Source organism: Chiloscyllium plagiosum, chromosome 9, assembly GCF_004010195.1.
Source record: "Chiloscyllium plagiosum isolate BGI_BamShark_2017 chromosome 9, ASM401019v2, whole genome shotgun sequence".
In the NCBI taxonomy this organism is placed as follows: Eukaryota; Metazoa; Chordata; class Chondrichthyes; order Orectolobiformes; family Hemiscylliidae; genus Chiloscyllium; species Chiloscyllium plagiosum.
In genome coordinates, this window is record NC_057718.1 from 79065852 (window position 1) to 79078715 (window position 12864).

Here is a 12864-nt window from a genome sequence, read left to right on the forward strand (position 1 = left end):
GTTAGGGGCAGGTTCTTTACTCAGCGAGTCGTGAGTTCATGGAATGCCCTGCCAGTAGCAGTGGTGGACTCTCCATCATTATGGGCATTTAAGCGGGCATTGGATAGGCATATGGAGGATAGTGGTCTAGTGTAGGTTAGGTGGTCTTGGATAGGCGCAACATCGAGGGCCGAAGGGCCTGTACTGCGCTGTATTCTTCTATGTTCTATGATTGTAAGGCTGGAAGAAGTTACCATAATAAGGAATGAATTGGGAACAAAGATGAGAATTTTAAAATTATTGGCTTTCTGTATTCTTCTATGTTCTATGATTGTAAGGCTGGAAGAAGTTACCATAATAAGGAATGAATTGGGAACAAAGATGAGAATTTTAAAATTATTGGCTTTTCCCAAGCTATGACCAGTGTAAACCACCCCTGACATTGAGAGGTACTTAAATTGTTGAAACCTCCAACATGGATATCCCAGGTATCAGTATTGATTGGAATCTTAATTGGATTGACCACACACATACTAAGGATACAAGAATGGTTCAGACATGGCAGATTTAATGCAGGTAACTTGTTTCCTAACTCTTCCAAATATTTCCACTAGCTACAGGACACAAATCAGGAATATCAGTTACTTGGATGATTGTATTTTCTAACATCTTCGAAGCTCAACACCATCGAGGACAAAGTAGCCTACTTGATTGGAAACCCATCTACTACTTAACATTCGTTTCCTCAACCTGCAACTTCTGTACCACACATTCCATTTACAAATTGTACTACAGGTATTTGCCAAGGCTTCTTTTGTAAGGTGTTAAACCTGTTACCCAATAGAGTCAGCAACTGTATTGGAATAGCACCAGCTGCAATTTCCTTCCCAGTCCTAATTGGAAATATATCACCATTCACATATTGTCACTGGGTCAAAATCCTGGAACTCTTTCCTTTAACAGCACTGCAGTTGTACCTATACCACATGGTGTGCAGCTGTTTGAGAAGATGGCTTATAAACGTTTTTTTTTCTTTTTTTCACAGTCAAAAGGAGAGACCTTGCACACACACAGACACTGGTCCAGCTCCTGTTTTTTTTTCTTCCCTTTTTACCCCCACACTACCACCTAACTGCAATAGTGCTTATCATAAACATCTTTGGGGTCATTGAGGATGGACAATAACAGTCTATTCAATGAATCAATAAATAAAGCAATTGGGCACTGTTAGAGGTTCAAATCAAGGTGATGGCAATTAGGTTTTATCATATTGTTAAAGTTAATTGACATAGAACTTTTGTTAGGATAATCTACTACCAGTCAGTCAGAGTCCAAGACTTAAAATTACTGTCATCATTGTGCACTCTGTGCAAAATATGACATAAATTGACATTGAGTTAAGCAAAAATTCTTGGTATTGATGTTGAAAGATCTTGCATGAAAATGTGTTGAGAACAAACATCTTTATTCCACTCGTGTCATATATCATATTTGCTAATGCCAACTAATGTTGATGGGATAATATTGATGTTTGCTTTGTTATTTGCAGCATTTGGTAGTGTCTTTTTGTTCTATTGTGTACTTTTGGCTACAGGGACTTCAGGACTGATAAAAGATTGTCGATCTTTAACAGTAACTTTACTTTTCTGTCCCCAGATGTTGTTTGATTTGCTGAATAATGCCAGCATTTTCTGTCCTTGCTTGGAAAACCACTTTGCTGGATATCTTCTCTTAGACTGGGAGAGTTCATGATTGTTACTTCATAGCAGAGATACAGCTTTGAACAATTATTTGTTTTTAGAAGATCGCACATTGCATTTGACAATTTAGATAAACTTAAGGCTAATTCAAAAGGCATTTATAGAGTTAGATTTTGGATCATCCCTGAACTTTCCTGGTTGTAGTGAATTTTAATTGTTTTGGTTTCACCAGACATTCTGTGTCATAAGGAAAAAATGCAAGTTGTCAGAACTTGTCTTTAATTAACTAGAACTTTTTAAAATGAAATGAACTGGGTGTTTTGCTGAATATAGCTGCAATGTTAACTGCAAATGTAATAAACAGCCCACGGAAGTCAGTTTCTTGAAGACATGGAAACAGATCTATTAGTGACAGTAGTCCAGCTAGATAGTAATAAAGTAGAAGGGGTAATGGGAAAGGTAGGTGAGGGTGAGCAGGGAGAGAGCAGGAACTACTGTGTGGCTTTGCGGGGGAGGAGAGTCATTGAGAAGAGCAGTGGTGGACAAGGAAGAAATAGGATGGCATCAGATGAATTAGATGCAGAGATGAGTAGTTGGGTTTAGAGAGTGTCTAGAATTATATGAACTGGGAAGGCTGGGGAAAGGGGTTTTTGATATTGCAACTGTGAACTGATTCTAATGGCATTCAAAAAGTGTGGAGCTGGAAAAGCACAGCAGGTCATGCAGCATCTGAGGAGCAGCAGAATTGATGTTTCGGGCATAAGCCTTTTCACCAGGCATGATTCTCATGGCAGCTAGGGTATTTTGTTGATTGGGGTGGTGACTGAAGTGACACATTGATGGCCTAATTGGTATCTTGTAGATTTTTTGGTATAAAAATGTATCATAAAATGTGAAATAACTTAAATTCTAGTTTAAAATTTTATATGTAAAGATTCTAATTTTGTTGAGGAAGCACACACAACAACTTTGCCACTAATTTTATCCCTTTTAGATTTAGTGTTTTTCTTCAGTGTAAGTAAGTGGGGAATTCCTATAACATAGGTTACAATATAAATGCAATGACTTTTATTTTCCTTCCATTTGGAAAATAATCTGGACAAAGGCAAACTGTTGTTAAATTATTGCTTGAATTTGCATAAATCTACATGTTGCTGCTTCACAGAGAAGGGAGAATTGATAAATCTGGGGTAATAGTTAAACAGGCACACTGGCAGATACCATTTGTAGGCCATCTTGTGGTGTAGTGGAGGTGGCCCTCCTTCTGGGTCAGGAGGTCTTAATTCCAGTCCTAGCTGCCACAGAGATGTACTGTAACAGGTCTCAAGAGGTTGGCTGAAGTTCTTAAAAGCTATTTTGTAACTGGTCAGACCTTGTCCACTGATTTCGTATGTCAGAACTGAAGGTACGACCAGGTTCACTCCATTGTTACAGCAGTTATAAAGTTACAGTCTCTTTTGTTTATATTACAGTTCTCAGCTGTTCCGGAGCCTTTGAGCTGCCATGACTATCTTCCTGAATTGTCTCACATGTCTTCCTGCACAGAGCAGAAAGGCAGTACTGTGTCCTGGGAACAGCTGGAGGCCATGGAACTCCCATCTTTCCAGCCTGCCTACTTGGTTTTATGTCGTGTTCTCCTCAATGTTATTCATGAATGCTTGAAACTGAGGTTGGAGCAGAGACCTGCAGGAGAGCCATCATTGCTCAGCATTAAACAGGTAGCCTGCCAAAATAATCTGTAACATGGAGTAGAAGTTTAAATTTGTGTCTGTTTTCATCATTCTCTTGGAATTTGTGATGTGATTTCACATGTTTATTTTTTTGTCGTTTAATGTACAAACTTCTGTAGAAAGTTCACTTTCTTTTTAGAGCTATTGATATTTTCTGTACTTTTATAGAAAACATTTTTTGCATGTAAACTAATGCTTCTTGTCACAAGAGTAGAACTGCATACATATGTGTGATTAGTTCAAATAAGTTACAATAAATGAAACTATTGTCTTTAAGCTGTGCTGTAAATATTTTGGATTAATAATCTTAATCGTTTCACTATGAACTGTGTATTTTGTGTCTTGATTTAGTACTTTTTTTTTCTATCATAAATCTGGGGAAAATCTATTGGAATGGTGTATCTTGTACTTTGTCATTAGACTTAAACGCTTCCTTTCAAATTGCTTTTTGGGCTGTTTAACACTGGAAGTATGAACTGATAATGATCCAGGAAGGGCAGCAGGGATCTTGGGACCTTGATGAATGATGAAAAGATTGAAAACATTTCTCCAATGTGATTTTAAAGAATGAAAAACAAATCGGAGTGATAGAGATGGTGTATGAATATTGAAGTAGATAAATTAAGAATCAAATCAGTCGCCCTGTTATAGGAAGGATGTTATCAAGCTAGATGGGGTTTGGAAGAGATTCACCAAGATGTTGCTGTGTATGGAAGGTTTGAGTTATAAAGAAAGGCTGGATAGTCTTTGACTTTTTTCACTGGAGCATAGAACGTTGAGAGGTGACTTTATAGAGATTTATAAAATCATGAAAGTGAGGTTTAATGGTAGGTGTTTTTTCCCTCGGGTGAGGGATTTCAAGATTATGGAGCATACTTTTAAGGTGAGAGGAGAGTGATTGATTTTTAAAAAGAGATGTGAGGGGCAAATTTTGGTTCGCGTGAGGAAAGAACTTCCTGATGAAATGGTGGATACGAGCACAGTTATGATGTTTAAAAGACAGTTGGAAATGTACATGAATTGAAAATGTTTGGTGGGATTTGGACTAGGAGCAGGCAGGTGGGACTAGTTTAGTTTGGGATTATGTTCAGCATGGACTGGTTGGACCGAAGAGTGTGTTTCTATACTGTATGACTCTGTAAAAGAGAAATAGAAAGGAAAGAGGATTGGATTAGGAGAGAAATATGCAAAAAGAGAAAGGAAAACAAAATACATTTTAAAACATCTTTTAAAGAACAATTTGTTGTCTCCTTTTTGCGCCACAGAGCTCGATCTAAGCCATAGTGATCATTGTGTTATTGAAAGAGAACTGTCGAGATCTAGCTCAAACTTTCTGCATTGAATTGGATGTACAGTTATATCCAAATAAAAGGCAAGCTGTCAAAAAGGATAGAGAAACCTCAAGTAACAGTGTTGCTTGCTTTAGACAGCGTAGTATGAATCGACTAATATCTTCTGGATATCTGCAACTCATGGTATATCTCCTCCAGAATCTTTTGACGGATATGTGCAATAATAACATTAATGCATCGTTTTCCCAAGATTTGGTTTGTGTTTTTATACAAATCTTGTTGATCGAAAGTTGTTTTCAATGTTGTTCAGTTACAGTAAAGAAATTAGATATTTTGAGCAGCTAGTGTGCTGAGGTTATATTGGAAACTAATAGTTTTGTAAATGAAGCTGCTTTTAACAGGCAAGAATACTTTATTCTACCTTATGATCAGTTCTCAGATGGCAATCACAGGGCTTTGACTGTCAGTAATATTCTAGAAAGCAATGTGCTGTTGATATTGAATTCCTAAGACATCCATTATTGGCTCCTCCAGTACTCACCCGATATTAAAAGATGTTTTTAAAAATAAGGTGCTGCAACTCAACAGGTCTGGCAGCATCTATGTAGAGGGAAAGGTTTTCTCTCTCTCCACAGATGCCGTCAGGCCTGCTGAGTTTTTCCAATGCTCTGCTTTTATTTCAGATGTCAAGCATCTGCAACATATTAGTTTTTTTTCCACCAATTTTGTTTCTTCCTGCCCTCTTGTTGAAATATCATTTCATGGATGCCAGTTTTCCTTTGGCTCCTTGCTCAAGTGACAACACTCATAAGGTTTTAATAAGGGAGATTTGATGGCCAAGCTAATCCTGGTGTCACTTGACATTTATACAGCAAGCAGGAGTCTCTTTTTAATGATCAGAGTTTGATGCCCTGATTGATATTACCTACTTTTAGTATGAATTACGGTGCCCTAAAATCAACTTGCCTGAAATCAGCTAATTCAGAATAGCGCAAAAAACCCATTTTCATGTTGCCTCAAATGGAAATTTAAAGCCAGTAATTGCGTATTACATGCTGACTTTGCCAAACGACTCTTATGTATTTGGCCTTATCAGTAAATGTTTCAAAATTCTGCATATAATGGTTATTTGTATTACAGTTAGTCAGAGAGTGCAAGGAAGTACTGAAGGGTGGCCTACTTATGAAACAGTATTATCAGTTCATGCTGCATGGGATCATGGATGAATTCCAGCGACAGCAGAAGGTTAACAGCAATATTGATGAATTTGAGGAAGATCTACATAAAATGTTGATTGTGAGTATATAGGTAATGATCTTGATAAATAATGAATTGAACTCTGGGTTTTTTGCTTGGATTTGGCACTGGAATGTTTTAATAACCTGACCAAAAAAATACTCAAGTGCATTGTTACTGTTGTGATGTCTGAAAATGGGGCCGGTGATGACAGCAACAAAGAAACTGGCTAACTCAGTTTAAATTTATTTTAATGCATTTTGATTAATGATGTAAATTGTAATCTTATTTATAAAGAGTTTGCATGAGTACCATGTCAAACTGTTCCTTCCATCAATTCTTTTCCTTTCTAAAGGTTTCATAAGTTTCTACTTGACTTCAAGCTATACATTGTTAATGTAATTAAGTATCTAGCTTTTATGACTGCGTAGAATTAAATTTATAATAGTGATTTATGTACATTTTGATCTACAATTACTGGTATGGTTTTTGTCAAATGAATTATAAATACCTAAATTATTAGAAATAGCATAACACCACCTTTCTACATCATGACCTTTCTGTGCTTCCATTAAAATCATTACAATTTTGTAGTATAAAATCTAATCTAGTGAAATAGCATTACTTGACTGAACTATGAGCTGCTTAAAATGGAACACATTTAAAAGGAAGATAATTTGCAAGTTACGTAAAAACAAAATTTTTTGCCACCTGTCCTGAACTATCAAGTTTTGAGAACAAAGCCGTTTGGTATTTAATCTAATTTTATTAAATGCTGCGCACACTATTTTAGTGCTCTGAATTCAGTTTGATAATTCTCACTCTCCTCCTGCCCACTTCCTCCACTTCTATGTCTGTCTTTCTCTTCCTCCCTGTGTGTGTGTGTGTGTGTCTGTGTCTTTGTGTCTCTCTCTCTCTCATACACACGCACATATCTCTGTCTCCCCAACTCCTCCCCTCTGCGTGTCTCTTTTCTTGCTCTCTCGCTCTCACTCTCTCGCTGTGTGTGTGCGCCTTGAAATGGCTACCTTACTGTTTGCACTCTTAAACTTTTATCTGCGCTTAGTCTTTTCAGCAAGATTCATAATGATTAGGAACTGATTAACCACACCAAGCCTTCCCTCACATATCTTGTAGCCTGGGAATAATGAGGTCTGTAACACTTCTACATTTATCCTGGCTCAGTCCAAATAATGGAGGACAGATGGATGGATAAAAATTTAGGTCCTTTGTGATCCGTGTTGTGGTAGTCATTTTGGTTTCTGGAGATGTGTAGGAACACTCCTAGTTTTTCTGCCCTTGTCCTCTCAAGTGCATGGCCAAGAAAGCAAGCAAACAACAACCTGTTCCAGCCTTGAGCGTAAAAGATACACTGATGTCTTATTTGACCTTATGTTGCGCTTCAGACGTCTAAGCTGCTCCATCATCTGTTCCTACTTCCTCCTCCTCGACTTTGACCAGTTCCTACTCACGCTGCCCTCCATGGTGTGGTTAACACTAGGCTTGATAATTGAAATGTTTTCCTTGCTAGCTTCTGCTAACTTGAATTCATATTAACGTTATAACAAGTACTTAAACCATACTTTGTGGCTGTACTGATTCCTGATTTGGCAGTAATTTTGATTTATTTTCAAATCCCCCCCATTATCCCAAGTGTCCATTCATCCCTCCAACTCTCCAAGATGTCTATGCTCCTCTGACTCTGACTTTCTGCACCTCATTGATTTTAATCACTATGCAATTGACAACTACACCTTCAGCTGTTTGGACTCTGGAATTCCGTCCCTAGATGACTACTTCTCTATCCCTCAGCTTTTTAAGATTCCCTTTAAAATCTTCTTTATTGAAGTTTGTGTTCTAATATTTCCTTGTGTTCAGTTATTATAAATGTAAAGTTATTATATAAATGCATGTAACTGTGTGATGACATGACTTGCCTTTAAGCACATCCCCTCCTCCCTTTAATCCCTACTGTGGTGGCATGCATTATGGTGGAGTTGTGTTTTTGAGCAAATGTTCTTCTCCATGATACAGCAGTTCTGTTCCAAGATTTATCGGGGTTAGTGTGTATTTGTAACTTCTGTCTTCTCCTTTAATAACTTACTATAACATGGGTCTTTCAGCTGTTTATTTCACAGTGTCTACATTAGCTGTGTATACATAGCTTGAAGCTAGTAATTATATTGGTGTATAGTTCTATTGCAGCAAAAGTGTTCCTACATGGACTACCACCTGGAGCAGATGGAAGGATGAGTGCACTGGTCCAAAGTGCTAAAATACGCATTGCAAAGTTCGGATAGTCTGCTTTTTTGTTTCAGAACTTTTTTTTCCAATGCTGTGTAATATTTCCTTGGTCATTACAGGTTTATTTTGATTATATGCGGAGTTGGATACAGATGCTGCAGCATTTACCCCAAGCTTCTCACAGTCTGAAGAACCTTCTTGAAATAGAATGGAACTTTACCAAAGAAATAACCCCCTGCATAAGAGGAGGAGAGGCCCAAGCAGGCAAACTCTTCTGGTAGGACCTTTGTTATTATAATTACTGTAAAAACAGTTCTTTTTACAAGTTATCTAGTTGACAGCTGAATAGACGGCAGAGCAAAATTCTTATATTTTAAGGTTTTTAATCCAGACTAAAAGCGCTATTGACTAAACATTATTATTTTAGGGGACTTAGACTTTAGTGACAATAGAATTTTCCACTCTTTCTTTTACTTTTTACTTTTATTTTTAACAGAACCAAAAATTCCACTTCATAAGTACATTTTGCACTGTCCATAAAGCAGTAATGCCCCTTCAATTTTCCAACACCCACTCCAAAAAATTTTTTTTCACTCTCCTGAGGGTTTAATTCCATTCTTTTTCTTTCCTAGCCTAGTAACTTTTAACCCTCGAGCTGCCTTCAGTGGTAAGGGTTTTTTTTAAACCAGAGGTTTTTTGTCCAGCACAAGTCTTCCATTCTTTTTTCAAATCCTCATGAACTTGAATTGAATATAAGCTTCAAACCACATACTTATGTTACCCAGTTGGAACTGGGATTCCTTGAGGTTCAGTGTTCTAAGAGTTGCATAGAATCCTTATATTGTGGAAAGAGGTCATTCAGTTTTCAAAGTCCACACCGACCCGCTGAAGAGCAACCCACCCATACCCAGCCCCCTGTCCTATCTCTGTAACCCTGCATTTACTATGGCATATCCACTTAGCTTGCACTACAGACAATTTAGACATGCCAATCCACCTAACCTGCACATCTTTAGACTGTGGGAAGAAAGCAGCAACTGGCTGTAACCCATGCATACGTGGAGAGAATGTGCAAATTCCTCACAGACAGTCGCCCAAGAGTGGAATTGAACCTGGGTCACTGACCCTGAGAGGGAACAGTGCTAACCATTGAACCACTGTGCACCCTGAACGTCCTTGAACTTTGTCCTTATCAAAGGAACCTAACTCCACAAAGTTTATGCTTGCGGGGAGATGTTGAACTGGTCACCCTTGCAATCAGAAACAACTAAGCTGCTCATGTTAAAGCATTTTGAATATCCTTCTCCCTCCCCTTTCCCTATGCCTTAACCCAAGGTAGTTGACTTCAAACATACCTCTACCTCAGAACCTTTAGATGGGAGACTTACTATATTCTCCACTGACCCAATATCTATCACATTTATGTGACTTTTTGGTGCTCATTGAAAGTAAAATTGTAATCCGAAAATGTTGTGGTATTTCACTCATGAGCATTTATAATTGACAAATCAAATGGCATGTTGTTTACAACAATACAGTTTTCTCCACGTGAGGTATTCCATGAATCACTCCCAATATGCAGTTTTGTCCTTATCAAGATTAATTAAAGACTTCAGATAATGCACCCCTAGGCAGCAGTGACCACAAAATGAAATACTTTTACATCCAGTCTTAAAGATTGGGTCTACGAATAGTAGAGTAAACATAAGTAAGAGCACCTATGTGGATGTGAAAGCTGAGCTTGAAGTGAACTGACATGTTAGGCTAGGAGATAGATCAGTAGAGACGTACCGACAGACTTTTGAGGGGATATTTCAGAATAAGTATATTCCCACCATGAAGAAAAACTCTAAAGGGAGTACCCACTGTCTGTGGTTAACTAAAAAGTTAGGGAAGCATATAACTGTCCAAAGGTGAGTTTCATGTCAGATGATTGGTCAGAATATAAAGTACATAAATAGCAGAAAAGAGAAAAATAGAGTATGAGAGGTGTTAGATTCCAGCCAGAAACCCAATTTAATAGATCATAATTTTGTTTTAGTTTTAGCAAAATGGTGTGTCATTGAAACACGAACACACACTGCTGCAGATTTAGAAGTTTAAACACACAGTAAAAATAAGAAACAATCTAAAACAGAAATTACCGGAGAAACTCGGCAGATCTGAAGAAGGGCCATTCGAGGTGTTAACTACTTTCCACACACTGTACCAGATCTGCTGAGGTTCTCCAGTAATTTTGTTTTTTGTTGTTTCAGCCCATCAGCATCCATAGTTCTTTACTTTCTTTCAGTAAAAGTATGATCCCATTAACCCCAAAGCACTCCTTTCAGAAATTAACAAGAAACAGAATAGATTTGGTGTAGTACCCAAAACACCATTTGTGTAATACTCTTGCCAGTATCTCTGTATCAAACGCTTGGATCATTTTAAGTCACATGTGCTGTTAAATTAACAATTGTGGCAGCTTCCTCCTTGTGCTGCCATTCACTGCACTTTGCTTAAATGACAACTTTTTAGGTCTTTATCTTATCTGGAATCAACACTCAGTTTTTTCACTAAGGACCTCATCTACATTATTCTACTCTTCAGAGCAATGTCATGAACAGCCATTCCGGGGTTTTCACAGGACTAAAAGACACTTCCAGTAGTTAAAGATGAAAATAAATACCTGTGTTATGGGTGTTTTCCTTAAGCTGAAGACAAAAACGCAGATTCTAAAACATCTCTTTAGAGGCGCTGTTGTTTACCATGCTGAGTCACAAACAATGTAAAATAAATAAGTCCATCAGTACTATTGACTTCTGACACACACAACCCACTGGTTACAAACAAAAAACAAGTCAAACTCACCCCAAATATCATTACAATGATACAAATCCAAAGTTTACATCCTAGAGGAAGCCGGTAAGAGCTTCTGGTTTTTGTAAAGAAGATGAGTGAGTTAAGTGAGTACTAACTTTCTGGAGAGTAAGATTTGTGAATTAATGGTAGATAACTGGTAGAGAAATCGAGGGTGGTGGGGAAAAGGTAAGAAAGTTGACATGATGAATTTTGGATTAGCTGTGATCCTATTGAATGGTGGTGCAAATGCGAGGGGCTGAGTGGCCTACCCTGGTTCTATTTCTTGTGGCCTTATATTAACGAAATGGCAGATGAAATGAACAAGTATTATGATGCTTTCCAGTACTAGCTGTAAATAAGAAGGTGGAAAGGAGAGGGGACGGAGTTAAATTACAGTCACCCGGGAAGTGGTACCAAATAAACATACGGAGCTCGAGCTATTAAGTCTCTGGATCCAGGCACACTTCAACTTAGTGTTTTAAAAGAAGTGGTTAATGAGGCAGTAGCTGCATTAGTATTAACTTTCCAAAATTCCAAAGGTTCAAGAAAAGCTCCATCGGACTGGAAAGTAGCAAATATAATTTTGTATTCAAGAAAGGAGGTGGCGTAAAACACAAATCTATATTCTAGTTGTGGGGAAAGTAGTAAAAGCAATCTTAAAAGAGGTTATGTCTGCACACTTTTTAAAAAAAAACTCTATGTAATCAGGAAGAATCAGCATGATTTTGCCAAAGAGATATCCTGTAAAATCAATTCATTGTAGGACTACCATGTGCTAGTTGGGTTTCAAGAAGGCCTTTGATAAGGAGACACCAAAGGTTATTGCAGAAAATAAAAGCCATTTTATATAAGGGTAACTTTTTAACATGGATAGAATATTAGCTGGCTGGCAGAAACCTGAACATGCATAAATGGGTCTTTGACAGGATGTGATGATTGGAGTTCCGTAGGGTCTGTGCTGATGCTTCTGCATTTTACAATTTTCATCATTGGCTTAGATGAGGGGATTGAACACCATGGTAGATAATTTCACAAACGACACCAAGAAAAGTAGGAAAGTATGTTGTAGATAAGGTGTAAGGAGGTTGCAGGTGGCTACAGATAGGTTCAGTTGAAAAGTGTGGCACTGGAAAAGCCTGCAGGTCAGGCAGCATCCAAGGAGCAGGAATGTTGATATTTTGGGCATAAGCCCCTCATTAGGAAGGGGTGGGGCGGTGGGGGGGTTGTTAGCAGTGATGCCGTGTGGTTTGAGGGTCGCAAGGCAGAAGATTAGGTGTTTTTCCTCCACTCGTCAAGTGGATTTGTCGGTGGGGGAGGCCCAGGACTTGCTTGTCCTTGGCAGAGTGGGAGGGGGAGTTGAAGTGGTCGGCCACAGGGTGGTGGGATTGTTAATGTGTGTCCCAGAGATGTTTCCTGAAACGTACTGTGAGTTGCCACCCTGTCTCCCCAGAGATTAATGTGTACAGTAGATGAGTTGTTTGGATATCAGGAAAATATCTGTTGGATATGAAAGGGTCCTTTGGGGCTTTGCACTGAGGTGAAGGGGTCCGCCTTGGGACCCTCCAACCACAGGGCATTAATGTTGATTTCACCAGTTTCCTTATCTCCCTCCCCTGACCTCATCCCAGATCCAACCCTCCAACTCAGCACTGCCTCCTTTAACTGTCCTACCTGTTGTTTACATCGGCAGAAATGAAAAATCAGAGTATTACTGAAATGGAGAATGACTGCAGAATTTTGAGGCACTGTACTTAGTTGTTTTAGTGCACATGACAAAGGTTAGTATGCAGTTACAGCACTTAATCACAAAGGCAAATGTGATGCTAGGCTTTAGTACAAGAG

The 12864-nt window shown here is 38.4% G+C and overlaps 1 protein-coding gene across 6 annotated transcripts in view; it reads left to right on the forward strand.

Annotated features, from left to right (window-relative positions):
* The window catches only part of map3k4 (mitogen-activated protein kinase kinase kinase 4), a 215982-nt gene that overhangs the window by 108177 nt on the left and 94941 nt on the right, over window positions 1-12864 (forward strand). For all 6 annotated transcript variants that reach the window (XM_043696303.1, XM_043696302.1, XM_043696299.1 and 3 more), the window contains 3 exons: window positions 3152-3397; window positions 5842-5997; window positions 8301-8458. In XM_043696303.1, the coding sequence (XP_043552238.1) occupies window positions 3152-3397; window positions 5842-5997; window positions 8301-8458 (560 nt within the window). The remainder of the gene's footprint in view (window positions 1-3151; window positions 3398-5841; window positions 5998-8300; window positions 8459-12864) is intronic.